At 37.7% G+C, this 25,482-nt stretch overlaps 1 protein-coding gene across 3 annotated transcripts in view; it reads left to right on the plus strand.

The window, feature by feature from the left end:
- The window catches only part of CUTC (cutC copper transporter), a 30,934-nt gene that overhangs the window by 2,298 nt on the left and 3,154 nt on the right, over positions 1-25,482 (plus strand). For 2 of the 3 annotated variants that reach the window (XM_065923080.1, XM_065923081.1), the window contains exons 2-7: positions 1,615-1,686; positions 7,880-7,939; positions 11,258-11,467; positions 12,420-12,455; positions 15,216-15,349; positions 23,416-23,443. In XM_065923080.1, the coding sequence (XP_065779152.1) occupies positions 1,615-1,686; positions 7,880-7,939; positions 11,258-11,467; positions 12,420-12,455; positions 15,216-15,349; positions 23,416-23,443 (540 nt within the window). The remainder of the gene's footprint in view (positions 1-1,614; positions 1,687-7,879; positions 7,940-11,257; positions 11,468-12,419; positions 12,456-15,215; positions 15,350-23,415; positions 23,444-25,482) is intronic. The other variant, XM_065923082.1, reaches the window with a different exon arrangement.

Consider the following 25,482-nt stretch of genomic DNA (forward strand, 5'->3'; position numbering starts at 1 on the left):
TGCTTACAGAAAAAATTCAAAACTGTTTTCATCACACTATATAAATACATGAATGTTTATGAATTTATAATCATTCAGTTCAGTTCACTGGCTCAGTCGTGTCCGACTCTTTGCAGCCACATGGACGACAGCACTCAAGGCTTCCCTGTCCAGCACCAACTCCTGGAGCTTGCCCAGACTCGTCCATCGAGTCAGTGATGCCATCCAACCATCTCATCCTCTGTCATCCCCTTCTCCTGCCTTCAATCTTTCACCATCAGGGTCTTTTCCAATGAATCAGTTCTTTGCATCAGGTTGCCAAAGTGTTGGAGCTTCAGGTTCAGCATCAGTCCTTCCAATGAATATTCAGTCCTGCTTTCCTTTGGGATTGACTGGTTGGATCTCCTTGCAGTCCAAGGGACGCTCAAGAGTCTTCTCCAACACCACAGCATCAATTTTTGGCACTCAGCTTTCTTTATGGTCCAACTCTCACATCCATGTAATCATTCAGCCTTTAGTAAATCTTTGTGTGTCTGTTGTGTACTATGAGCTATATACTATAAGCACACTAGACTGTGCTTACTGTGAGTAATGAAGATTTCTCTCATAAAGACCTTAGGAACTTTAGTTCAAGTAAGAATGATCAGACACCTATCTACATAAATAATAGTAAGAGAAAACAATGTTTTAAAGAGGAACATTTGGATTATAAAGAGTTATCTGAGTTCAAAAAAGGGAGACACAGTTTTCTACCTGGGGAGGGAGAAGTATCATGAAAATGTGATATGACTTGAACCTTGGAAGATTTTAGTGTACAAAGATAGAACTGGAAGCACTGTGGATTGAGGAGATAACCAGGAGCTGGGATGGGGATCAGGGAGAAGTGGAGATCTGTAGAGGAAATAACGTATAGTTAACTAATAACAACTAATAATTTCTGTGTACTTAGTAGGTACTATTCACTTTGCATGAATTATCTCATCCTCTTTACTCTGATGTAAGTATTAAAACCTACTCTGGGGCTTCCCTGTTAGCTCAGTTGGTAAAGAATCTGCCTGCAAGGCAGGAGACCCCGGTTCAATTCCTGGGTCGGGAAGGTTCGCTGGAGTAAATATAGGCTGCCCATTCCAGTATTCTTGGGCTTCCCTTGTGGCTCAGCTGGTAAAGAATCTGCCTGCAATGCAGGAGACCTGGGTTTGATCCCTGGGTTGAGAAGATCCCCTGAAGAAGGGAAAGGCTACCCACTCCAGTATTTTGGTCTGGAGAATTCCATAGACTGTCAATTCCATGGGGTCACAAAGAGTCAGACACGACTGAGCAACTTTCAAAAAAAAACCTCTGTTTTGGGGAAAACCTAGGCTAAGTAACTGGTCTATAATCACATATTAAGAAACATGTTGTCAGATAAGGATTTGAAATCCATCCCTGCTCTTAAGCATATTTACCTTATAAAGAAGAATGTATTCTGCAGGCATTGATATAATATTTCATTGCATGCATGGACCCTAGTGTACTTACGTAGTTACCTGTTACTAGACATTTAAATTTTGGCAGCAAAATGTAAAATATTTGTGTTTGGCTTGGTCTGGATGGAAAGTACCCTCATGCAGTTTCACTGTTCTCCATGTATTTTAGGAGCCACAAACGGGTTTCTCATGGAAGTGTGTGTTGATTCAGTGGAATCAGCTGTAAATGCAGAAAGAGGAGGTAAGAGAAATTATGGAATGAATGGCAGTTGGCAGTCCGTTAAGAGTTTGAAAATGAATCCTTTGAGTTGAACTTGAGAACCTTTGTGATCTCTAAAGGAAACAACCAACCAACTAGAAAACCTACTGATCTTCTAGTCTTACTTCCCTAGTAGATTACATTTTGAGTTAAGTGTCCATGATAGTGATTATGAACCTACTTTTTTTTAATTGAATTTAGCAAAGATATAATTTTTTCCAAGCCATTAATTTTAGAGATTTGATGTTTTTTTCATTGTCAAGACTTATCATTATTTCTTTTTTTTGAATGTTATATATTTTACCTCAAGATTTCTTTTGCACCCTAACTTGCTTTAATAAGAAGCATAGAAATTCCCATCATCTCAGGATCAGAAAAATTTTTAGACTTCATTATGGAAAATTTCAAACATATACAAAAATAGAATGGTATAATGAATCACCACATACCCATCGGCTTTAATTATTTTCAGTACATGGCCAATCTTTCAGTTGTATCAGGGGTGAGCAGACTTTTTCGTAAAGAGCAAGACAGTATGTATTTCGACCTTGCTGGCTACATTTGGTCTCTGTCATATTTACTTTTTTTTGGTCATGCTACAGGGCTTACAGAGTCTTAGTTTTCCTCACGAGGGATTGAACCTGTGCCCTCAGGAGTAAAAAATTGGGAGCCCTGACCACTGGACCACCAGAGAATTCCCACTTCTGTTTTTTTAAATAATCCTTTGAAAGGGTAAAAACCATTCTTAATTTGGCAATTAAAAAGAATGAAGTACTGGTCAATCTGCAACACAGATAAATATTGAAACACTATTCTAAATGGAAAAAAGTAAAAAAATACCACATATTATATGATTCAACTTATATGAAATGTCTAGAATAGGCTAATTTTTTATAGACTGAAAGATTCTTGGTTGCCATGGATTGAGGAGCACTGGGGAGAAGAGAAAGTGACTGCTTAAATGGTGTGAGATTTCTTTTGGGGGTGATGAAAATGTTCTAAAATTGCCTAGTGGTGATAGTTGCCAAATTTTGTGAGCATGATAAAACTGTTGAATTGTATACTTTAAATGGGCAAACTGTATGATATGTGTGTTTTTCTTAAATACATAAAAAATTTTAAACTTGTATGCTGTAACAAAAACAAGCTTGTAAGCCTTTGGCCTCCTGATCTATATTCCTACCTTTCTTACCCCATCCCCAAGTTATTTTGAAGCAAATCCCAGACATTACGTCATTTCATCATCAAGTATTTCAGTATCCCTAAAAGGTAAAGTATCCCTGAAAACCACAATCACAGAAAACTAACCAATCTGATCACATGGACCACAAGTTTGTCTAACTCAATGAAACTACGAGCCATGGAATGTAGGGCCACCCAAGATGAACAGATCATAGTGGAGAGTTCTGACAAAATGTCCACTGAAGAAGGGAATGAATGGCAAACCACTTCAGTATTCTTGCCTCAAGAACCCCATGAACAGTATGAAGAGGCAAAAAGATAGGACACTGAAAGATGGACTCCCCAGGTTGGTAGGTGCCCCCAATATGCTACTGGAGATCAGTGGAGAAATAACTCCAGAAAGAATGAAGAGATGGAGCCAAAGCCACAACACCACCCAGTTGTGGATGTGACTGGTGATGGAAGTAAAGTCTGATGCTGTAAAGAGCAATATTGCATAGGAACCTAGAATGCTAGGTCCATGAATCAAGGCAAATTGGAAGTGGTCAAACGGGAGATGGCAAGAGTGAAAATTGACGTTTTAGGAATGAGCAAACTAAAATGGACTGGAATGGGTGAATTTAACTCAGATGACCATGATACCTACTACTGTGGGCAAGAATCTCTTAGAAGAAATGGAGTAGCCATCATAGTCAACAAAAGAGTCTGAAATGCAGTACTTGGATGCAATCTCAAAAACAACAGAATTATCTCTGTTCATTTCCAAGACAAACCATTCACTATCACAGTAATCCAAGTCTATGCCCTGACCAGTAATGCTGAAGAAGCTGAAGCTGAAAGGTTCTGTGAAGACATACAAGACCTTCTAGAACTAACACCCAAAAAAGATGTCCTTTTCATTATAGGGGACTGGAATGCAAAAGTAGAAGAAACACCTGGAGTAACGGGCAAATTTGACCCTGGAGTACAGAACAAAGCAGGGCAAAGGCTAACAGAATTTTGCCAAGAGAACACACTGGTCATAGCAAACACCCCCCTTCCAACAACACAAGAGAAGACTCTACACATGGATATCACCTGATGGTCAATACCGCAATCAGATTGATTATATTCTTTGCAGCTGAAGATGGAGAAGCTCTATACAGTCAGCAAAAACGACCGGGACCTGACTGTGGCTCAGATCACGAACTCCTTATTGCCAATTTCAGACTTAAAATGAAGAAAGGAGGGAAACCACTAGACCATTCAGGTATGACCTAAATCAAATCCCTTATGATTATACAGTGAAAGTGACAAATAGATTCAAGGGATTAGATCAGATAGACAGAGTGCCTGAAGAACTACGGAAGGAGGTTCGTGACATTGTACAGGAGGCAGGGATCAAGACCATCCCCAAGAAAAAGAAATGCGAAAAGGTAAAATGGTTGTCTGAGGAGGCCTTACAAATAGCTGTGAAAAGAAGAGAAGTGAAAGGCAAAGGAGAAAAGGAAAGATATTCCCATTTGAATGCAGAGTTCCAAAGAATAGCAAGGAGAGATAAGAAAGCCTTCCTCAGTGATCAGTGCAAAGAAATAGAGGAAAACAACAGAATGGGAAAGACTAGAGATCTCTTCAAGAAAATCAGAGATACCAAGGGAACATTTCATGCAAAGATGAGCACAATAAAGGACAGAAATGGTAGGGACCTAACAGAAGCAGAAGATATTAAAAAGAGGTGGCAGGAATACACAGAAGAACTGTACAAACAAGATTTTCATGACCCAGATAATCACGATGGTGTGATCACTCACCTAGAGCCAGACATCCTGGAGTGCGAAGTCAAGTGGGCCTTAGGAAGCATCACTATGAAGAAAGCTAGTGGAGGTGATGGAATTCAGTTGAGCTATTTCAAATCCTAAAAGATGATGCTGTGAAAGTGCTGCACTCAGTATGCCAGCAAATTTGGAAAACAGCAGTGGCCACAGGACTGGAAAAGGTCAGTTTTCATTCCAAACCCAAAGAAAGGCAATGCCAAAGAATGCTCAAACTACCACAATTGCACTTATCTCACACACTAGTAAAGTAATGCTCAATATTCTCCAAGCCAGGCTGCAACAGTACGTGAACCATGAACTTCCAGATGTTCAAGCTGGTTTTAGAAAAGGCAGAGGAACCAGAGATCAAATTGCCAACATCTGCTGGATCATCAAAAAAGCAAGAGAGTTCCAGAAAAACATCTATTTCTGCTTTATTGACTATGCCAAAGCCTCTGACTGTGTGGATCACAACAAACTGTGGAAAATTCTTAGAGATGGGAATACCAGACCACCTGACCTGCCTCCTGAGAAATCCGTGTGCAGGTCAGGAAGCAACAGTTAGAACTGGATGTAGAACAAGAGACTGGTTCCAAATCAGGAAAGGAGTACATCAAGGCTGTATATTGTCACCCTGCTTATTTAACTTATATGCAGAATACATCAGGGGAAATGCTGGGCTGGATGGAGCACAAGCTGGAATCAAGATTGCCAGGAGAAATATCAGTAACCTCAGATATGCAGATGACACCACCCTAATGGCAGAAAGTGAAGATGAACTAAAGAGCCTCTTGATTAAAGTGAAGGAGAGTGAAAAAGTTGGCTTAAAACTCAACATTTAGAAAACTAAGATCATGACATCTGGTCCCATCACTTCATGGCAAATAGATGGAGAAGCAATGGAAACAGTGTCAGACTTTATTTTTGGGGGTACCAGAATCACTGCAGATGGTGACTGCAGCAATGAAATTAAAAGATGCTTGCTCCTTGAAAGAAACGTTATGACCAACCCAGACAGTATATTAGAAAGCAGAGACAGTATTACTTTGCCAACAAAGGTCCGTCTAGATAGAGCTATGGTTTTTCCAGTAGTCATGTATGGATGTGAGAGTTGGACTATAAAGAAAGATTTGCACCGAAGAAGAATTGATGCTTTTGAACTGTGGTGTTAGAGAAGACTCTTGAGAGTCCCTTGGACTGCCAGGAGATCCAAGCAGTCCATCCTAAAGGAAATCAGTCCAAAATATTCATTGGAAAGACTGATGCGGAAGCTGAAACTCCAATACTTTAGCCACCTCATGCGAAGAACTGACTCACCTGATCTGGGAAAGATTGAAGGTGGAAGGAGAAGGGGATGACAGAGGATGAGATGGTTGGCTGGCATCACTGACTCGATGGACAGGAGTTTGAGTAAACTCCGGGAGTTGGTGATGGACAGGGAGGGCTGGTGTGCTGCAGTTCATGGGGTCACAAAGAGTCAGACCCGACTGAATGACTGAACTGAACTGAAAAGGTAAAGGCCTTTAAAAAAAATAAGAATAATAACCACAATATCAGTAACATATCTATAAAATATCTATAAAAATAATATTTCTTAATAGCATCAAAAATACCCAATTAGTTTTCAGATTTCCCCCACTGACTCACACAGTTTTATTTTATAGTTCTTTGAACCAATATATAAATGTGTCATTTGTTTATGTCTGTTTCAATCTGTTTCCCTTTTTTCGTTCTTTAATTCTTTTTCTTCTTTCTATAGTTTGTTAAAGAAACTGATTTTCATCTTTTTTTTATCTTTTAAAGTATTCCATATTCTACATGTTGCTGACTGTATATGTAGTGTCACTTATTATGTTCCTCTGACCCCTGTATTTCCTGTAAAATTTTAGTTAACCTAAAGGTGTAATTAGATTCAGACTTGAGTTTTTTATAACACTGATTTATAGATGGGGTTTTCTGTTGATTCATTGGTAAAGAACTCAGCTGCCAATGGAAAAGACACAGGTTTGATCCCTGGATCAGGAAGATCCCTTAGAGAAGAAAGTGGCAACCCACTTCAGTATTCTTGCCTGGAGAGTTCCATGGATAGAGAAGCCTGGAGAGCTACAGTCCATGGGGTCTCAAAAGAATGGAACACAATTTAATGACTAAAAATAACAGACTTTATAGATAATGGCATATTCCCTGTTCTATCTAATCGGGGGATACAACATCTTAGTTTTTTCAGTTTTTATGATACTAAGGTTGATCAGTGGATTCAGATATTATCAGCCTGATCCACCCTTTATAAGTTTTCCTGCCAGCTTTCACTTAATAATTTTAGCAATGCATATTTCAGTAGGGTTTGTAAAATGGTGCTATGTTATGTCTAACATTTATTTTTCATTTATTAGCAGTATGCTTCTATAAAGAACTTTCCCTCACCAACTGCTTTGTTATACTGAGGTTCAGTTTGTATAAGAAAGGCAGGATAAGTGCTTGCTTCTTTTCCCTTGTTTACTGATTTTGGGGATTATGTGTTTGTTCTCTATCCTCCAGTGTATTCTTGTTTTATCATTATGAGCCTAGATGTAGACATATTTGATGTGTTTGAATCCAGTATAGTTGTTCTTGTTGATGCTCAAAATGTCTTTGTGATGATGTTTATTAGCCAGTAGGAGCCTCTTCAAGCTGGCTCCTGAGACCTTTTGACGTGATGCTGTAGTCTGATAGTTCTTTTGGTTTCAGCATTTTCTTATTCTTAAAATTATCCTGATGTAAGCTACTTAAAAGTAACTTGTGCTTTTTAAAAGCTTGGAATAATGAAGTCTCTTTTGGAAAAGATCACTGTTTTTTATAATCAGTGAAGAATTAGCATTCCACTGTGGTCAGTCCAGAAATTTCTTTATTCTAAGTCACTTTCTTATACATAGAGAGGCCACTCTATAATAAAAAAATTTTAAGAAACCTAGCTTAACTTGAATTAACTGTTAAATTTGACTTATCAGTAACATAATGTGGGTTGGAGAATATAGTTGGGTTTAAAACTAGAATTTTAGTCTAGTTCTATAATTTGACTTCTTTCACTTTCTAAGATTCTTTGTTCCTCTATTTAGAAAAAAATGTTTCTGTGTAATACTTTTGAGCAATGCTTTTCAAATTTTTTCTTAATTTTTTAATTTAAAAAAATTATTGTGCTGAGCAGCGCTTTTTTATTACAGGTGCTGGTCGCATTGAGTTATGTTCTGGCTTGTTGGAAGGAGGAACCACACCCAGCATGGGTAAGTGTCCATTTTTTTGGATTTCCTCACAGGAATTTACAGAGCCTAGAGACAATTGATAATTTGTTATTGGGATCTTTTACTCAAGTTACTAACATGTTAACTGTGCCATGGATATTGTATCAGAAATATTTCTAGTGGCAGATAAACCTGTCAGTTGTAGATGTGATCAAATAGGTATTTTTTTCCCTTTAGGTATCAAAAAGTTGAGATTAAATTACTATTAATATTGGTTCATATACTCTGCAGGCATGTCAGGAACCCTGGTTTTACCTTTTCCATTCTGGCATCCTTGGTATCCTGGCTTTTGTCTTCATTTCTCCCCTCCTACTCGTTGTGCTGTTGTCATACATTTTGCTTTTGCATATGTTAAAAACTCCACACTTCATTGTTATTATTTTTGTCTAAAGAGTCAGTTATACTATAAAGAGTAAAAAAAATAAGACAGTTATATATTTACTCACGTGTAATTACCATTTCTGGTGCTCTTTTTTTGTATAGATCTGGTATTTCTGCCTGGTTTCATTTTCTTTCTGCCTGAAGTAATTCTTTTAACATTTTTTGTAGTACAAGTGTGCTAGTAATGAATTCTTTCGGCTTTTGTATATCTGAAAACATCTTTCCCCATTTTTTTTAAAGATATTTTTGCTGTGTGTAGAATTCTAGGTTGACAGTTTTATTCTTTCAGGACTTTAGAGATGCTTCTCCAACTGTCTTCTTGCCTATATTGTTTCTGACAGGAAATCTGCTCTCATCCAAACCTTTGTTCATTTCTGTGTAATTTGTCTCTTTTCTCTGGTTGCTTTTAAGGTTTTTTCCCTTTATTCTTGGTTTTGAACATTTGATTATGATGTCCCTGAATGTAGTTTTCTTCATGTTTCTTGGGCATGTGCATTTATACTTTTCATCATATTTGAAAGTTTTTCAACATTTAATGTATTTTCTATAAATCTTCTTCCTTTGTTTTCAAGTGTACTAATCTTTTCTCTGCAGTGTTTAATTGCTGTTAATCCTAGCTACTATATTTTTCATCTCACATATCATAGTTTTATCACTAGATATTTGAATTTATTGTTATATCTCTTGTCCCTTTTAAACTTTTTTGAACATATAGAATAAGGTTGCTGCTGCTGCTGCTAAGTCGTGTCAGTCATGTCCGACTCTGTGCAACCCCATAGACAGCAGCCTACCAGGCTCCACCATCCCTGGGATTCTCCAGGCAAGAACACTGGAGTGGGTTGCCATTTCCTTCTTCAATGCATGAAAGTAAAAAGTGAAAGTGAAGTCACTCAGTCTTGTCCGACTCTTAGCGACCCCATGGACTGCAGCCTACTAGGCTCCTCCGTCCATGGGGTTTTCCAGGCAAGAGTACTGGAGTATAGGATAAGGTTACAATAGCTGTTTTAATGCCTTGGCTACTAATTCTAACATATATACCAGTTTTGGTTGGTTTTGTTTAATTGATTTTTACTTCATGATCCATCTTGTTTTCCTACCTGATATTTTTCATTGTGTGTAAGACTTCATGAATTTTGCTTTGTTGGCTACTGGATATTTTTCTATTCCTATGAATATTCCTGAGCAGTTAGGTTACTTGGAAACAATTTGTTCCTTTTGGGTAATGTTCTTAAAATTTGTTAAGTGAGTCTGGAACAGTGGTCAGTCTAGAGTTCATTATTCCCCACTACTGAAGCAAGACCCTTTCTGCACTCTATCCAGTGCCCCACAAATCTGGAACTTTTCCTGTCTGGTTGATGGGAGCAGGCATTATTCCTGGCCTGGTATGAACAACAGGCAGTATTGCTTCTGATTTTTTTCTGTGGATCTTTCCCTGGCTTTGTGTAGTTTCCTTGCATGCATACATCCGTTGGTACTCAGTTGAATATTAGAGAGAAGTGGGGTCAGTTGGGGAGGGTCTCTCCTGACCTCCCTATGCTGTGGCCTGGAAAAATCTCAAGGTAGTAATCTGGGTAATTAGGAGAGCTTACCTCATTTGTTTTCCATCTTTAACGGATCATTATCCTTTGTTGCAAACCATTGTTTGATATGTTTTGTCTTTTTTTTTTTTTTTTTTAATAAGTGAAGGGTAAATCCAGTTCCTGTTGCTCTGTCTTGGTCAAAAGCAGAAGTCCCTATATGAATTTTTGACTCTTTTGTTTTATTCTTAGATGGATGATAGCATTATTTATTATAAAAGGTTTATTTATGCAATGGCCTTTTAGTGATTCTTCTCACTAAAATAAAGGAGGGCGGTCCCTGGCCATTCTATGAAATACCTAGAACATATCTGTAATTTGAGTGCAGCCTGTTTTTTGCAACAGCAGTCATGCATGATGGACTTGGTGAATGGGCCAAGCCAGCAATAATATGCCCGTCACCAGTCATTGCTTGGTGATGGGCATATTGCTGTCCCATACAGCATTGGGGTTCTGGTAGCAAGGAAAAAGAAGTAAATTCATATTAGGTAAACACTAATGTTGCCTGCCACAGATCTTATACCATTGAGAGTTTCTGAACTAGTCACAAATTGTGTCATATTTGGTTATTGTGTCAGATTTGGTTCATGAATTGTGTCAGATTTGGTTCATGAATTTCCCAAGCAAGAATACTGGAGTGGGTTGCCATTTCCTACTCCAGCGGATCTTCCTGACCCAGGGATTGTAGCTTCATCTCCTGTGTCTCCTGCATTGCATGTGGATTCTTTACCCACTGAGCCAACAGGGAAGCCCTCATTTTTGTTCATAGAGCGCCTGTTAGCATCACAAATAAGTGCAACATTGCTCCCTTTTACATATCTCTTATTTAAAAAGGCATTACTAAATATCTTCATCTAGTAGGAATCATAAACTTTAAAACTATGTAACCATCTGTATAGCAGGTTTTAAATAGAGATGTAATCATTAGGAAGAAGAAACCAGATCTTAGGGAATACATTGGCAGAACATAGAGCCTGGTAGTTGTTACACTTTTAAATGTCACATTCCAGTAAAAGAATTTTTGTTAAGCACAACAAAAAAAATTTTTAAAGCATAACTGAACAGTGCTTTTAAAATGCAATAATTTCTGTTTTCTAAATTGCTGTTTTTACCCTTGACTTCTTTATTATGTAAATCTCTACTATATGTACATTTTTCTTCTCAGTGTCTCCTTTTTCCTTTAGATCCTCTTTCTATGGTTTACTCCATCAGCACTTCTGTTCCTTGTAGAAGTGATAACACCAGAGCAAATGTAAAAGACCAATACAGTAATATTTTATTGACTCCCTCAAGCTTTTAGCTTACATTTGAATTTTAATTAGTCTCTTCCCTATTCCTATAGGTGTCCTTCAAGTAGTGAAGCAGTATGTCCAGATCCCAGTCTTTGTGATGATTCGGCCGCGTGGAGGTGATTTTTTATATTCAGATCGTGAGGTTGAGGTGATGAAGGCTGACATTCGTCTCGCCAAGCTCTATGGTGCCGATGGTTTGGTATTTGGGGCGTTGACTGAAGATGGACACATTGACAAAGAACTGTGCATGTCCCTTGTGGGTAAGAACCTGTATCAGAGACCAAAAAGCCCCTAATGATGATTGCATTGTATAGTCCCTATGCAGAAAAACGCAATCGCAAAACTGGCTTTTCATTCACACCTACAGGCACTTATACTCACCTGTTTTAAACACTAGTTATTTAGATGTTTTAGGTAGACAGTATGTGCTACAGAACCCCCCTGACTCAGCTGCAATAGATTGGATTATGCTACTGTTCCTATAGGGTTTAAGGGGAATTTACCTTGATCTCTTTAATCATAGCAGCAAAGACTTTAAAACCTATTACAGTTGGTAAGGATGGGGAGGCATAGGGAACACAGAGGCAAAGTATTTATATTACTAGGCCAGAGTATTTCTTAAAGATTTTCAGAAGAGTACGTGATAGATGTGCTGCTGCTGCTGCTAAGTCACTTCAGTCGTGTCCGACTCTGTGCGACCCCATAGACGGCAGTCCACCAGGCTCCCCCATCCCTGGGATTCTCCAGGCAAGAGTACTGGAGTGGGTTGCCATCGCCTTCTCCAATGCATGAAAGTGAAAAGCGAAAGTGCAGTTGCTCAGTTGTGTCCGACTCTTAGCGACCCCATGGACTGTAGCCCACCAGGCTCCTCCGTCCATGGGATTTTCCAGACAAGAGTACTGGAGTGGGTTGCCATTGCCTTTTCCAAGTGATAGATGTAGTGCTATCCTTATAGTTGCCAGATTGTATAATTTTCATTTGGTGTCTCTAAGGGGTGGATGACAGTTTTTTTAAATATGAAACTTAGAGAGATTAATGGAAATACAGGACTATTAAATTTGGAAGACTACTGTTTTATTATTATTATTTTAGCTCACTGTCTTCACTTAGGAAAAGAAAGTGTAAAAAAGTCCTGTCTAACAGGAGAGTTCTATAAATAGTAATCAGTGATTATCTCTTCATTCATGTTGTTATGTGATTTTCTTTTTATAGCTCTTTGCCGTCCTCTGCCAGTCACTTTCCACCGAGGTGAGTCATTTCCATTTTAGAAGTTGTGTTGAACGGTGTCAGTTTTCTCATTTCACCAAATGCCACAAACTTTTCATGAAACACAATTCTATAATGTTACCAATTGGTTTTTTTTTAATACCTGTAATGGGGCTAACAATTGTAAATCTAGAAATGCACAATTTCTAGAAAATATGAAGCCTTAGTTATGAAAAGTTGTTAAAGGCAGAAGGTGCTGGTGGTGGGATATAATAGTGGGAAAGAGTAAGCATTGCCTGCAAGTGTGTGTACTTGTCACAGAATTCCAAGCAAGACTCTTGAGATTTATTTTTGTTGCATCATCTCAGGTCATGTGCAGTCTCAAAAAGAATAAATCACTCTGGCCAATGAAATAAAATGTACTGCTTGACTTAAACCCTATAAGACCATTCTGGAGGTCGGAGTGAGGTCAACTTTCCCAAATTTATGGGCAGAAAAGGGCTGGATTTCCAATGATGAATTGGATAATATTAGGAAGAGGAGAGAAGAAATAGGTACTAGATAGTCAATGAACAGATGTTCACTGTAGTGCACAAAACTGTTTTACATTATTGATAGCTTGTCTACTTGAGAATGATTTCTAAAAAGTGTCTAATCATTTTATATAAAAATACTTCCTGTCTCAAAATCAGGCGTTACAGTTCCCATACATTTTTGCCTAGCATTGGTAAAATGGAGGAACAAGTGTGAATTTTGCCTTTAAGGCACTGCTATTGCACATGAAAAGAAAAATCTTCAGTCAGTTTTTTTTTGATTTGATGATATGAATGAGAAATTATTGAATGTCTTTCTGTCCTTTTGAGTAATTGTCCAAAGATTAGGATGAGAGTGGACACCACCATTTGCATCCATTTATAGAAATGAGATATGAAACATTTGTTATCCTTGTTAATTTGTGAAATGAATGACAACACCAGAGAACTGTTTTCTTGACTTACTGTTTAGCAATGTTTCTTATAAACTAGCAATAACTAAAAAATGTTAGATCGCTTAAAAGTCAGAACCTTGAAGCTAGCCCAAAACAAAAAGTTTTAAAATATGAAGTCATTTAAATAAATAAATATTTATCTGAAAAATATATAGTTTAAAATTTGATGTGCTAAATAATTCAAAATAAACCCACCATATAGTATATATTTTTCCTTCCTTAAACTAAGAAAATCATTTTAGAGTTCTGTTCTTTTCCTCCTTCAATAAATTTAATGAAAATATTTCCATATTTTTTAATTGTTATATTATCCTGGAGTCCACATTTTTTTCACTTGTGTGTTTAATACAGTAAGTCTCCTACATATGAACCTTCAAGTTGTGAACTTTCAAAGATGGGAACATGCATTTTGCATGTCTAACCATGGAAGTTAATTCACGTGTTTGGCATACATTGTCACCTGCGTGTGTCCTCTATAGGTGATTGTGCTTTGTGTACCTTACTGTACAGTACTGTATAGAATACAGTAGTATAGTACCTTTATTTCAAGTCCAGGATGTCTGGAAATAAGTGTAAAGGCAGCAGTGATAGGTATTATAAACCTGTTACAGTACAGTTCAATATAGCTGATTACGTTAGTTGGGTACTGAGACTAACTTTGTTGGATATAGAAACAAATTGGACTTACACTCTTGGAATGGAACTCATTCGTATTTAGGGGCTTACTATAATATGATAGTCTAATCACTGTGAGAAGGTACTGCCACCAAAAAATGAAAATCCTCTGTGGTAGATTTAGGTGCTTACATAAACTGAAGGGCGAAAGGAAGGAGTTTACCACCTAATCCACCATAGATCAGCATTTGGTATCATGTAGCAGCACAGAGAGTCAAAGCAGAAGTCGTTTTGTTTGGGGTTCCTAGTGCCAGTTTCCTTAATGAGGAGGAGAGAAGTCTCTAAGAAAGTAGGATGGAATTGAAACTTGATAGAGTCTGTCATAAACAACAATCTTTATACTATGAATCTTAAAAACATGGGGTAAAATGGATTAGAATAAAATATTAGTCAATAAAGAGAATACGAATCAAGGCCTTTTCTAGAACTGATGAGTGTGAAGTTTTCATTCTGCTTGTGCAGTTTGTTTGAACCCTTAGAGCAGACTTTCCCAAATGTGAGTCACTTGTCTGTCACATTTACGATTTGATCATATCCAAAGGCTACGTATGCAAATTTATTTTTAAAATCTTAAGTAAATTTATTTTAAAGAGAAAGTAATGAAAAAAATGTAAGCTCTTTGCTTCTAATCTGCATGTAAGTAAATGCATCTGTTCATATGTGTACCATCTAAAATGATCCTGCAGGGACTTCACTGGTGGTCCAGTAGCTAAAAGTTCAGAGGACTTGCAGGGGACCTGGGTTCCATCCCTGGTCAGGGAACTAGATCCAATATACTGCAGCTAAGACCCAGCACAGCCAAATAAGTAAGTTAAATAAATATTTTAAAAATAATAAAATGATCCTGATACCATTAGTGGCATGCTGATTATGGTGTACTGGTAAACTGGTTCTCAGGAAAAAGGAGCCTTGATTTGTAGCGTTTGTTGATTTCTGTGGTTTAAATACTTCCACCTTGATTGATTTCAAGCTGGCAATGGGTTAATAATCATGCTTGCAAAATTCATGAATATTTAGCAATTGACTCTTGTAAGCCAGGACAAGCTAGGTCTAGCATACCACTGTGGGTATACTACATCTTGGAAAGCACTGTATTAGAGAGATCTGTTCAAAATTCAAGTCAGTTTTATTTATTTCAGCCTTTGACATGGTTCATGATCCAGTGGCAGCTCTAGAGACCCTCTTAACTTTGGGATTTGAACGAGTATTAACCAGTGGATGTGACAGTTCAGCCCTAGAAGGACTACCCCTAATAAAGCGACTCATAGATCAGGTACATATGATTTCTTTCCTTTCTTCCTAAGAGTCTGTTGTGGTTACTTCTGATATTCTGTTGTTTGGAGAGGATGTGAAACTACATATTAACTAACTTCGTGGGTTACTCTGTAGTAAGCAGGCAGTAACATATAACTTTTATTTCTTTCACACAGCATTTTTAGTAACCAAGGCTCTTAACATCAAATTATAGACAGTGATTAAATAGCTGATCTACTTTGGATAACCGCAGCAAATTTTACCTTTTTGCTGCCATCAGCATTGCATGGTTTAAGCTTGTTACTGTTGATCTGTGTATACTCAGGGGTTCCTACATGAAATTTGAGAAAATTATCATTTGGTGGTGAATTCTAAAACTAAAACTAGGACTTCCTTGGTAGTCCATTGGTTAAGACTCCACGCTAATACTGCAGGGGGCATGGGTTCCATCCCTGGTCAGAGAACTAAGATCCTCTATGCCACAGAGTGCAGCCAAAAAGAAAAATTCTAAAACTATTCTTCTCTCATCTTTCCCCAACTATCAAGATAGGAGGAAATATGTTTACCTCTTATGTGATTTCCTCTTGTGAGTTCGCATCATTTGTAGAATAGTCAGAAGATGGCTTTGTAATTGTATTAATAGTATGTCTATTTTCTCACACCAGTCCAGAGACATCTAAATGAGTGAACATGGACTTGAGATGAGAATGTTCTGGATTTGAGAGAGGTTTGACATTTGCTGTGTAATTTTGAGTAGGTTACTAGCATTTAAACCACTGTTGCCTTATGTGTGAAATCGAGATAATTTTAATATCTTCTTTATAGGGTTGCTCTGAGGATTTATAGAGATAAGGTAGAATTGGTAGAGTTAAGACTTAATATGAAAGATAAGAAATGCTATTGGTAAGTGCCTTGGTTTCCATGGTGACTCATCTGGTAAAGAGTCTGTCTGCAATGTGAGAGACCCAGATTCGATCCCTGGGTGGGGACGATTCCTTGAAGAAGGAAATGGCAACAGACTCCAGTATTCTTGCCTGGATAATTCCATGGACAGATAAGCCTGGTGGGCTTTGTGTCCATGCAGTCACAAAGAGTCAGACATGACTCAGCGACTAACACTTTCACTTTTACTTTCAAGAAATAATGTGAAAGATAAGAAATGCTCTTGGTAAGAGCCTTAGCAGAGTGCTTGATTTATGACACATGTTAGTGTTTGTAATTATTATTTGTGGCTGTTGTTCAGTTGTGAAGTCATATCCAACTCTTTGTGACCCCAGGGACAGCCATACACTAGGCTCCCCTGTCCTTCACTATCTCCTGGAATTTGCTCAAATTCATGTCCATTGAATCTGTAATTCTATCTTAACCATCTCGTCTTCTGCCCCCTGCTCCTTTTGTCTTTTCCCAGTATCAGGGTCTTTTCCAATGAGTTGACTCTTCGCATCAAGTGGCCAAAATATTGGAACTTCAGCATCAGTTCTTCTGAGCTTTCAGTGAATATTCAGGGTTGATTTCCTTTAGAACTGACTGGTTGACTTCCTTGTAGTCCAAGGGACTATTATTATTACTGCTATTATTAGTAATAATATTTAGTGTTTTTGTGTAGACATCTGCTAATGTTTACTTTTCTATAGTCATGAAAATAATTTTTAGAAATTTCACATGAGAATCAGATAAACTTTTCTAGGCAGCTTACTGGCTTTATAAAATTTATTAAGTATATATTAAGGTGCAAGGGGTCTTCCCAGGTGGCACTAGTGGTAAAGAACCTGCCTGCCATTGCTGGAGACAGGAGAGATGAGGGTCTGGTCCCTGGGTTGGGAAGATCCCCTGGAGGAGGGCATGGCAACCCACTCCAGTATTCTTGCCTGGAGAATCCTTTGGACAGAGGGGCCTGACAGACTACAGTCCATAGGGTCACAAAGAATTGGACATGACTGAAGCAACTTAGCACATATGCTGTGTGCAAGGCATTTGCAGCCAACTCATTGGAAAAGACCCTGATGCTGGGAAAGAATGATAGCAAAAGGAGAAGGGGACCATAGAGGATAAGATAGACAGCTTCACCAACTCAATGGACATGAATCGGAGCAAACTCCGGGAGTTAGTGGTAGACAGAGGAGCCTGGCCTGCTGCAGTCCAAGGGGTTGAAAACAGTCAGACACAGCTTATGGACTGAACAACAGGGCATTTATACTATGCTGGTGACCAGGGGGCGTGTGTGTGTGTGTGTGTGTGTGTGTGTGTGTGTGTGTAGTCACTAGCCTTGCAAACTAGTGCACAACAGGCACTTCTAATAGAGTGCTACATGTTAAAAAAAAGTACTGTAGGAGCACACTGAAGAGGAATTAACCCCAGATTTGAGGGGTTGGGATTCGCAGCAGTTAGCTTCCCAGAAGAAAAGACATCCACACTGTAGTGTCTTTTTTTATTGAACATGCTGGATCTTTGTTGCTTCAAAGACTTTGCTCTAGTTGAGAAGAAAGGGAGCTATTCTCTTGTTCCTGTGCTCGGGCTTCTCACTGCAGTTGCTTTTCTTGTTATGAAACAGAGGCTCCAGAGTGCTTGGGCTTCAGTAGTTGCAGCCCCTGGGCTCCAGTGAGCATAGGCTCTATATTTGTGGCACGTGGACTTAGTTGCTCTGCAGCATATGGGATCTTCTGAGATCAGGGATCGAACCCCTGTCTCCTGCCTTGACAGGTGGATTCTGTACCACTAAGCCACGAGGGAAGCCCCACACTGCAATGTCTTACTCATTTAAAGGGTGATTCGTAGCCATCAGTCTAAACTGGAATGGGGAGAGGGGAAGTCAGGGGGATGCTCCTTGTAGACAGAATAGTATATGCAAAGGCCTGGAAACAAAAGTGAGCATAACTTATTAAGATATTAAAGAATGACTATAAAGTTGAATGTGAAGAGAAGAATACTGTCCAGAGCCTTTTAAACTATTCAAGAGTTTGCATTTTTTCCTTGGTTCACTGGGGGAGCCTGAAGGGTTTTGAAATAGAAGAACTGATGAATCAGGTTTCCATTTTTTAATGGTTACTCAGAATGGAATAGAGAATAATTGTCATAGTCATATGTTGCATGTCAAAATGTTGTGTGTGAGAAAGAGAGAGAGACAGATTTGTAGTTTAGTCGGTTGGCAGGAAGAGCTAAGTTAAATATTCTTATACATTAAATTTACTTTTTTAAGTAAAAATTATATGTATTTAAGATGTACAATGTGATATTTTGATTTTCATTCTGTATATGTACAGAATAATACATATTCTGTATATGTAAATCAAAACATCACACTGTACACCTTAAATACATATAATTTTTACTTTAAAAAGTAAATTTAGTGTATAAGAATATTTAACACAGCTATGTACAACATGATATTTTGATTTACATATACAGAATGAAGGGGCTTCCCTGGTGACTCAGTGGTAAAGAATCCACCAACCAATGCAAGAGATGATAGTTTGATCCCTGAGTCGGGAAGATTCCCTGGAGGAGGAAATGGCAACCCACTCCAGTATTGTTGCCTGAGCAATTCCATGGACGGAAGACCCTAGCGGACTACAGTCCATGGAGTCACAAAGAGTTGGACACTACTGAGCATGCAGGCATACAGAATGAAATGGTTCCAGTCAAGCGCATATTCAACTGCTCATATAGCACACTTGTGTGGTATGTGTGTGTGCATTTGTGTCTGGTGAAAGTACCTGACATCTACTCTCTTAGCAAATTTTTAGTATTCGGTACAATTATATTGACTATAATCATTATTCATTTGATCTCTAGACTTAATTCATCCTGTGTAGCAACTCTGTACCCTTTTACCAACATCTTCCCATTTCTATCACCTCACCACCCCTGGTAACCACCATTCTGTTCTCTGCTTCTTGTATTTTACTTTTCTAGATTGCACATATAAGTAAGAGCATACTAATTTTACTTTTTTATTTTTCAGTTTTCACTCTGCTGGGTCTTTGGTGCTGAGAGGATTTTGTCTAGTTGGGGCAAGTAGAGGCTACTCTGTAGTTGTGGGGTGTGGGCTTCTCATTGCAATGGCTTCTTTTGTTGCAGAACACGGACTTTAGGGTGCACAGGCTTCAGTAGTTGCAGTGTGTGGGCTTCAGTTGTTGAGGTTCCTGGGCTCTAGAGCACAGGCTCAGTAGTTGTGACTCACAGGCTTAGTTGCTCTGCAGCATATTGGATCTTCCTGGACCAGGGATCTAACCTATGTCTCCTGCATCGGCAGGCAGATTCTTCACTACTGAGCCATCAGGGAAGCCCAACTTTACTTCTTGAAGCCGTTTTGTAGCTGTGTAATATACTGGTTAAAGCATAGAATTTGGGATTAGAAAGGTTTATGTTTAAATCCTAGTTTTGCTGTTTATTGGGCAAAAAACAATAGACTTGGCAGTTTACCTAACCATCCTAAACCTGCTGTTTATTAACAGTGACCTTGGAGAGTTTATCTAACCATCCTAAACTTGTTTCTTTACCTACAAAGTTGCATAATGAGTGCCAGTTAGCTTAGTAAAAGTGCCTATCTCCTAGAATAGTTGTGGATTACTTCAGCATACATCTGACACATGGTATGTGCTCTATATTGGCAAGTCACTTTGATAGCCCAAGATAAGCATATAGTTCTAAATAATGTTTTATGAAAGGCCCCCCAAAAAGCGATAGGATTCATCTCTTCAAACATTTGTCCCTATTTTGGAAAGCTTTCAGTTGGAAGAAACAGTTACAGTAACTTTTTTTACTCCTAAACTCATTTCAGCTTTCTAGGTAGTAAATACTTAGTTTTTTGGCTATTTGCTTTAGTACATTTGAGGATACTAAACAGCCTTGTTTCACTTATTTCTCCAACAATTATTAAATTTTATGAAATAGCCTCCTCTCCCTTTTATTCTCTATTTCTTTGCTTAATTTTTTTTCATTGTATGTTTAAGTATTTAGATTTTATAAATATACCTGCCTGTTGTCTGTTTTTGTTGAACATGAACACCCCATGAGAGTCGGAACTTACTCTTGCTCATCATGTCAGGGAGGAAAAACTTTTTCTTTACCCTCTTTTTTTAAAAAAGTGAACATTCTTAGGTTTGGTTTTTGAGATTCAACAAGTAAACTAACAAAAGATAGATAAGCAAGAAAAAAAGGTTGTGATCACATGTGTATGTATATTTGGGCATTCACAAAGAAATGTAACTCAAAGAGGTGCTTAGAATTTGAGGCTTATAAACCATCTTAATAGATGAAGAGGAGGGGATAAGGCACTTAGGGACTCAGAAGTGAAAGGAGAACGTGCATTTATGGAAGAACAGATGACTTTTTGGAAAGATAATTGGATCCTTAGAAGAGCATATGGGAGACAGGATGGTTTTTTGATAGTGTCTGTTTGGCTGTGGTGCTGATGAGTTGCTCCCGGCGGGCGGATTTATGACAGTGGAGGTTTTTTTTTTTTTTTTTTTTTTTTTCAGTTCTTTTGGGAGGCTCTGCTTTTAGGCAGGTAAGGAATTTGAGCCTTCAGCTCAAAATCATTTATATACCACAGAGGCATGTTTCGGACCCCTTGAATCACAGTAGTCCCCGTACCTACAACAGTGTCTGGTACATCATAGGCACTTAAATATATTTGTAGGATGGATGGAGGAGTGAATCAAGTTCCGTTCAGTTCAATTGCTTAGTCGTGTCTGACTCTTTGAGACCCCATGAACTGCAGCACGCCAAACCTCCCTGTCCATCGCCAACTCCCGGAGTCCACCCAAACCCATGTCCATTGAGTCGGTGATGCCATCCAACCATCTCATCCTCTGTCGTCCCCTTCTCCTCCTGCCCTCCATCAGGGTCTTTTCAAATGAGTCAGCACTTTGCATCAGGTGACCAAAGTATTGGACTTTCAGCTTCAACATCAGTCCTTCCAATGAACACCCAGGACTGATCTCCTTTAGGATAGACTGGTTGGATCTCCTTGCAGTCCAAGGGACTCTCAAGAGTCTTCTCCAACACCACAGTTCAAAAGCATCAATTCTTTGGCACTCAGCCTTCTTTATAGTCCAACTCTCATATCCATACATGATTCATGGTTCACGTATTGCTGAAGACTGGATCAGAGAATTTTAAGCATTGCTTTAATTAGCGTGTGAGATGAGTACAATTGTGTGGTAGTTTGAGCATTCTTTGGCATTGCCTTTCTTTGGGTTTGGAAAGAAAACTGACCTTTTTCAGTCCTGTGGCCACTGCTGAGTTTTCCAAATTTGCTGGCATATTGAGTGCAGCACTTTCACAGTGTCATCTTTCAGGATTTGAAATTGTTCAACTGGAATTCCATCACCTCCACTAACTTTGTTTGTAGTGATGCTTTCTAAGGCCCACTTGACTTCACATTCCAGGATGTCTGACTCTAGGTGAGTGATCACACCATCGTGATTATCTGGGTCATGAAGATCTTTTTTGTACAGTTCTTCTGTATATTCTTGCCACCTCTTTTTAGTATCTTCTACTTCTGTTAGGTCCCTACCATTTCTGTCCTTTATTGTGCCCATCTTTCCATGAAATGTTCCCTTGGTAGCTCTAATTTTCTTGAAGAGATCTCGTCTTTCCCATTCTATTGTTTTCCTCTATTTCTTTGCATTGATCGCTGAGGAAGGCTTTCTTATCTCTCCTTGCTATTCTTTGGAACTCTGCATTCAAATGGGTATATCTTTCCTTTTCTCCTTTGCTTTTCACTTCCCTTCTTTTCACAGCTATTTGTAAGGCCTCCTCAGACAGCCATTTTGTTTTTTTGCATTTCTTTTTCTTGGGGATGGTCTTGATTCCTGTCTCCTGTACAGTGTCACAAACCTCCATCCATATTTCATCAGGCACTCTATCTATCAGGTCTAGTCCCTTAAATCTATTTCTCACTTCCACTGTATAGTCATAAGGGATTTGTTTTAAGTCATACCTGAATGGTCTAGTGGTTTTCTCCACTTTCTTCAATTTCAGTCTGAATTTGGCAATAAGGATCATGATCCAAGCCACAGTCAGCTCCCGGTCTTGTTTTTGCTGACTGTATAGAGCTTCTCCATCTTTAGCTGCAGAGTATATAATCCATCTGATTTTGGTGTCGACCATCTGGTGATGTCCATGTGTAGAGTCTTCTCTTGTGTTGTTGGAAGAGGATGTTTTCTATGACCAGTGCGTTCTCTTGGCAGAACTCTTCGCAAATCACTTCAGTATTCTCGCTTTGAGAACCCCATGAACAGTATGAAAAGGTAAATCAAGTGACATTTAATAAACCCTATCATGATAGAGCAATGTGATCGGGGTTTTATTCTGCAAATTAGTGAGCTTGCTGTAGCATGTTATATTTATTCTGTCATTATTACCTACCTGCTACTAGTGTTTCCAGTGAGTGTACATTTGTAAAAAGGGTGATTTCCTTTTGATTTTGAGTGATACTGAGTATGTATCACCTAAATTTATTTAGGAAATATAAAATTAGAATGAAAGTAAGGAGATTTCAATACCTATCTTCTGGAATTATCAGAAATTAAATTAATTCCTATAGTTCATTTTATCCAATAAAATGGACCTCTGGTGTTTTTTAATTGGTATAATATGCTAGGTAATTTATAGGATATAAATTTCCTATGTTTAGGATTTGAGGATATAGGATTTGAACAGATTTTTTCCCCCAGTAATTTACAGTTATGCTATACTCTTTCTTTTATACTGAAATCTTATTTAAATTCAACTACTTTCATTCCATTGCATACCAACAATTCAGAATTAGTGTTACTTTTCAGTAATAGCTTTTCTTAAGGTAATGTGATTATTTAGTATTTATATTTAGTTCTCCTATTCTTATGTTCATAACAGTACAAGTCTTTAAAGCAATAAAATCAAATAACCTTTTTGGATAGAAGGAATTAATATGCTGAGCATTTTACTTATGCATGATTCCAAAGAATTAGAAAAGATCTATTGAAATTAGATATTAGTAATAATTTAGTATAGTTATTTTCTGTTTCACTGCCTTACTATCCCATGTAAGAGAAAGATATTAAAATTTACTTCTTTAATTTTTTTTTGTTTTTTCAGGCCAAAGGCAGGATTGTGGTAATGCCAGGTATGTATCTATCCATTTACTATTGTAACCCTGAAAATGGGAAGGAAGAGCAAAAGAGGCAGGACAATTTGGGGAGAAGTATTAGCACATGGTGTTTAATTTTATTAAAATGTTTTAAGATTGGGAGATCCTGACTGCAATTTAGAACTTTGTGTGAGGTTTAGCTCAGAGAAGAGCAGATAAGGATTGGGATTTCTCCACATTTGCTTTCCCATAGTATACAATCTTGTGAATGTAGATGTTCATTTCTGGTGATGCTTACTTACCAAATTTGATGCCGCTACACTGGATTAGGTCCACATGTCCTAGTTGGTGACAAAGTATAAGTAAACGTTTAGGTAATATCCCTGAATAATGTAATACACAATTTTAAAAAAATCTCTAATGAGCAAATTCTTGTAGTCAGAACAGTTAGATCACATACTCCTAATAACTGTAAGGTCAATTAAGTACATAATGGCTCATTAGAAGTCGGTCGTTTTTAAAGAATTAGATAAGCAGACCTAGATCCAGAATGAGATGAATATAAAGACAGTCTTAATTTTTTCTTACTAAATTTCTCAAACAGATTTAAAAAAAAGTAGAAAATAGCATATAAATAGTCACGTACCCAATTTCTGTATTTAACATCTTGTCACATTTGTCTTATCTTTTTTTATCCTGAGGCATCTTAAATTAAACTAAAGGCATTGTGACACTTTATACTTCTCTTAAAATGTGGCGGGGGCGGGGGAGGGGGATAGGATTTTAACTACATCATGGGCATTGTGGACATCTAACCACAATATCATTATCACATCTCTCAAAATAAACACTAATTCCCTAAAATACCATTTAATACTCAGCCAATACTAATGGTACCAAGAATGCTTTTTATAGCTGATATGTTCAAATCAGGATTCAATCAAGGAACAAGGATTGCACTTTGTTGTTATCTTTCTTAATATGTTTTAATATAGAAGTTTTCTTTTTCTGCTTAAAAAAGACATTTAAAAAGTTTGAACCACTTATGCTATAAAATGTCCTAATTTCTGGTTTTATTGGATTGTTTCCTTTCAGTATTGTTTAGCATGTATTTCCTAGTCTCTGTATTTCCTATAAACTGGTAGTTAGATCATGAGGCTTGGTTAGATTGTGGTTAAATATTCTTGGTAGAAATAGTTCACAGTAACTCTGTATACTTCACGTTTCATCACATCAGAAGGCATATAATGTCTGGTTGTCTTAATACCAATAATGCCAAGACTGACCAGGAGTCAAAATGGTGATAGTTAGATAAAAACTTTTAAAAAGAGGCCAAATAGAGGTATAGTGTCAGAATTTTAGGAAAGCTTTGATTTGTAGCAAGTTCCTGAAACATAAGCAGACAGAAAGCATACATTATCTGTTAAATTGAGACCCTTAAAAGATTAATCAGGGAATCTTAAAGAGACTTAATTGTGTCTGATGCATTTCCATTAAGACTAAATGTATTTAGTCTTGACGACTAATACCCACACTTAGACAGTTGTTAACTTAAGATTGCTTTTGCATTATATGTAATTATTAAGTTATGTGCTATGTGCAAGGCACTACTTGGGATACAGAGTTACACACGAAACTACTTCCTCAAGAGGCTTATAGTCTTAAGTGAGATGATGTTATATCCAAAAGTATTTGTGATTATATAACAAACTTTACCAAGAAAATGCTGATTATATGCCAGGTTCTGTGGTAGATGTAAAAACACAGAAATGTATATGAAGTAATCCTTCTACTTGCGGAGCTTACCGAGTTGATCTATAAACAAATTATAATAATTTCATGTAAATAAATACCAGCAAGTAAAAATTCCTGGGTACATCAGCCTGAATGCCTAATATGTGTCCATCACTGGGAAATATAAAGATAAAACATAGCAGTTTCCCTCTAGGGGATTTTCATAATGAAGCTTATAATTTAGGCTCCAGTCCCTTATCTTTATAAAGAGAAGGTATTGAACTAGTTGTTCTTTCAAGTCCCAACTGTTAATCTATGTTTGGGAAATGTATTACTTATGT

This window comes from Muntiacus reevesi, chromosome 2, assembly GCF_963930625.1.
Source record: "Muntiacus reevesi chromosome 2, mMunRee1.1, whole genome shotgun sequence".
Classification (NCBI taxonomy): domain Eukaryota; kingdom Metazoa; phylum Chordata; class Mammalia; order Artiodactyla; family Cervidae; genus Muntiacus; species Muntiacus reevesi.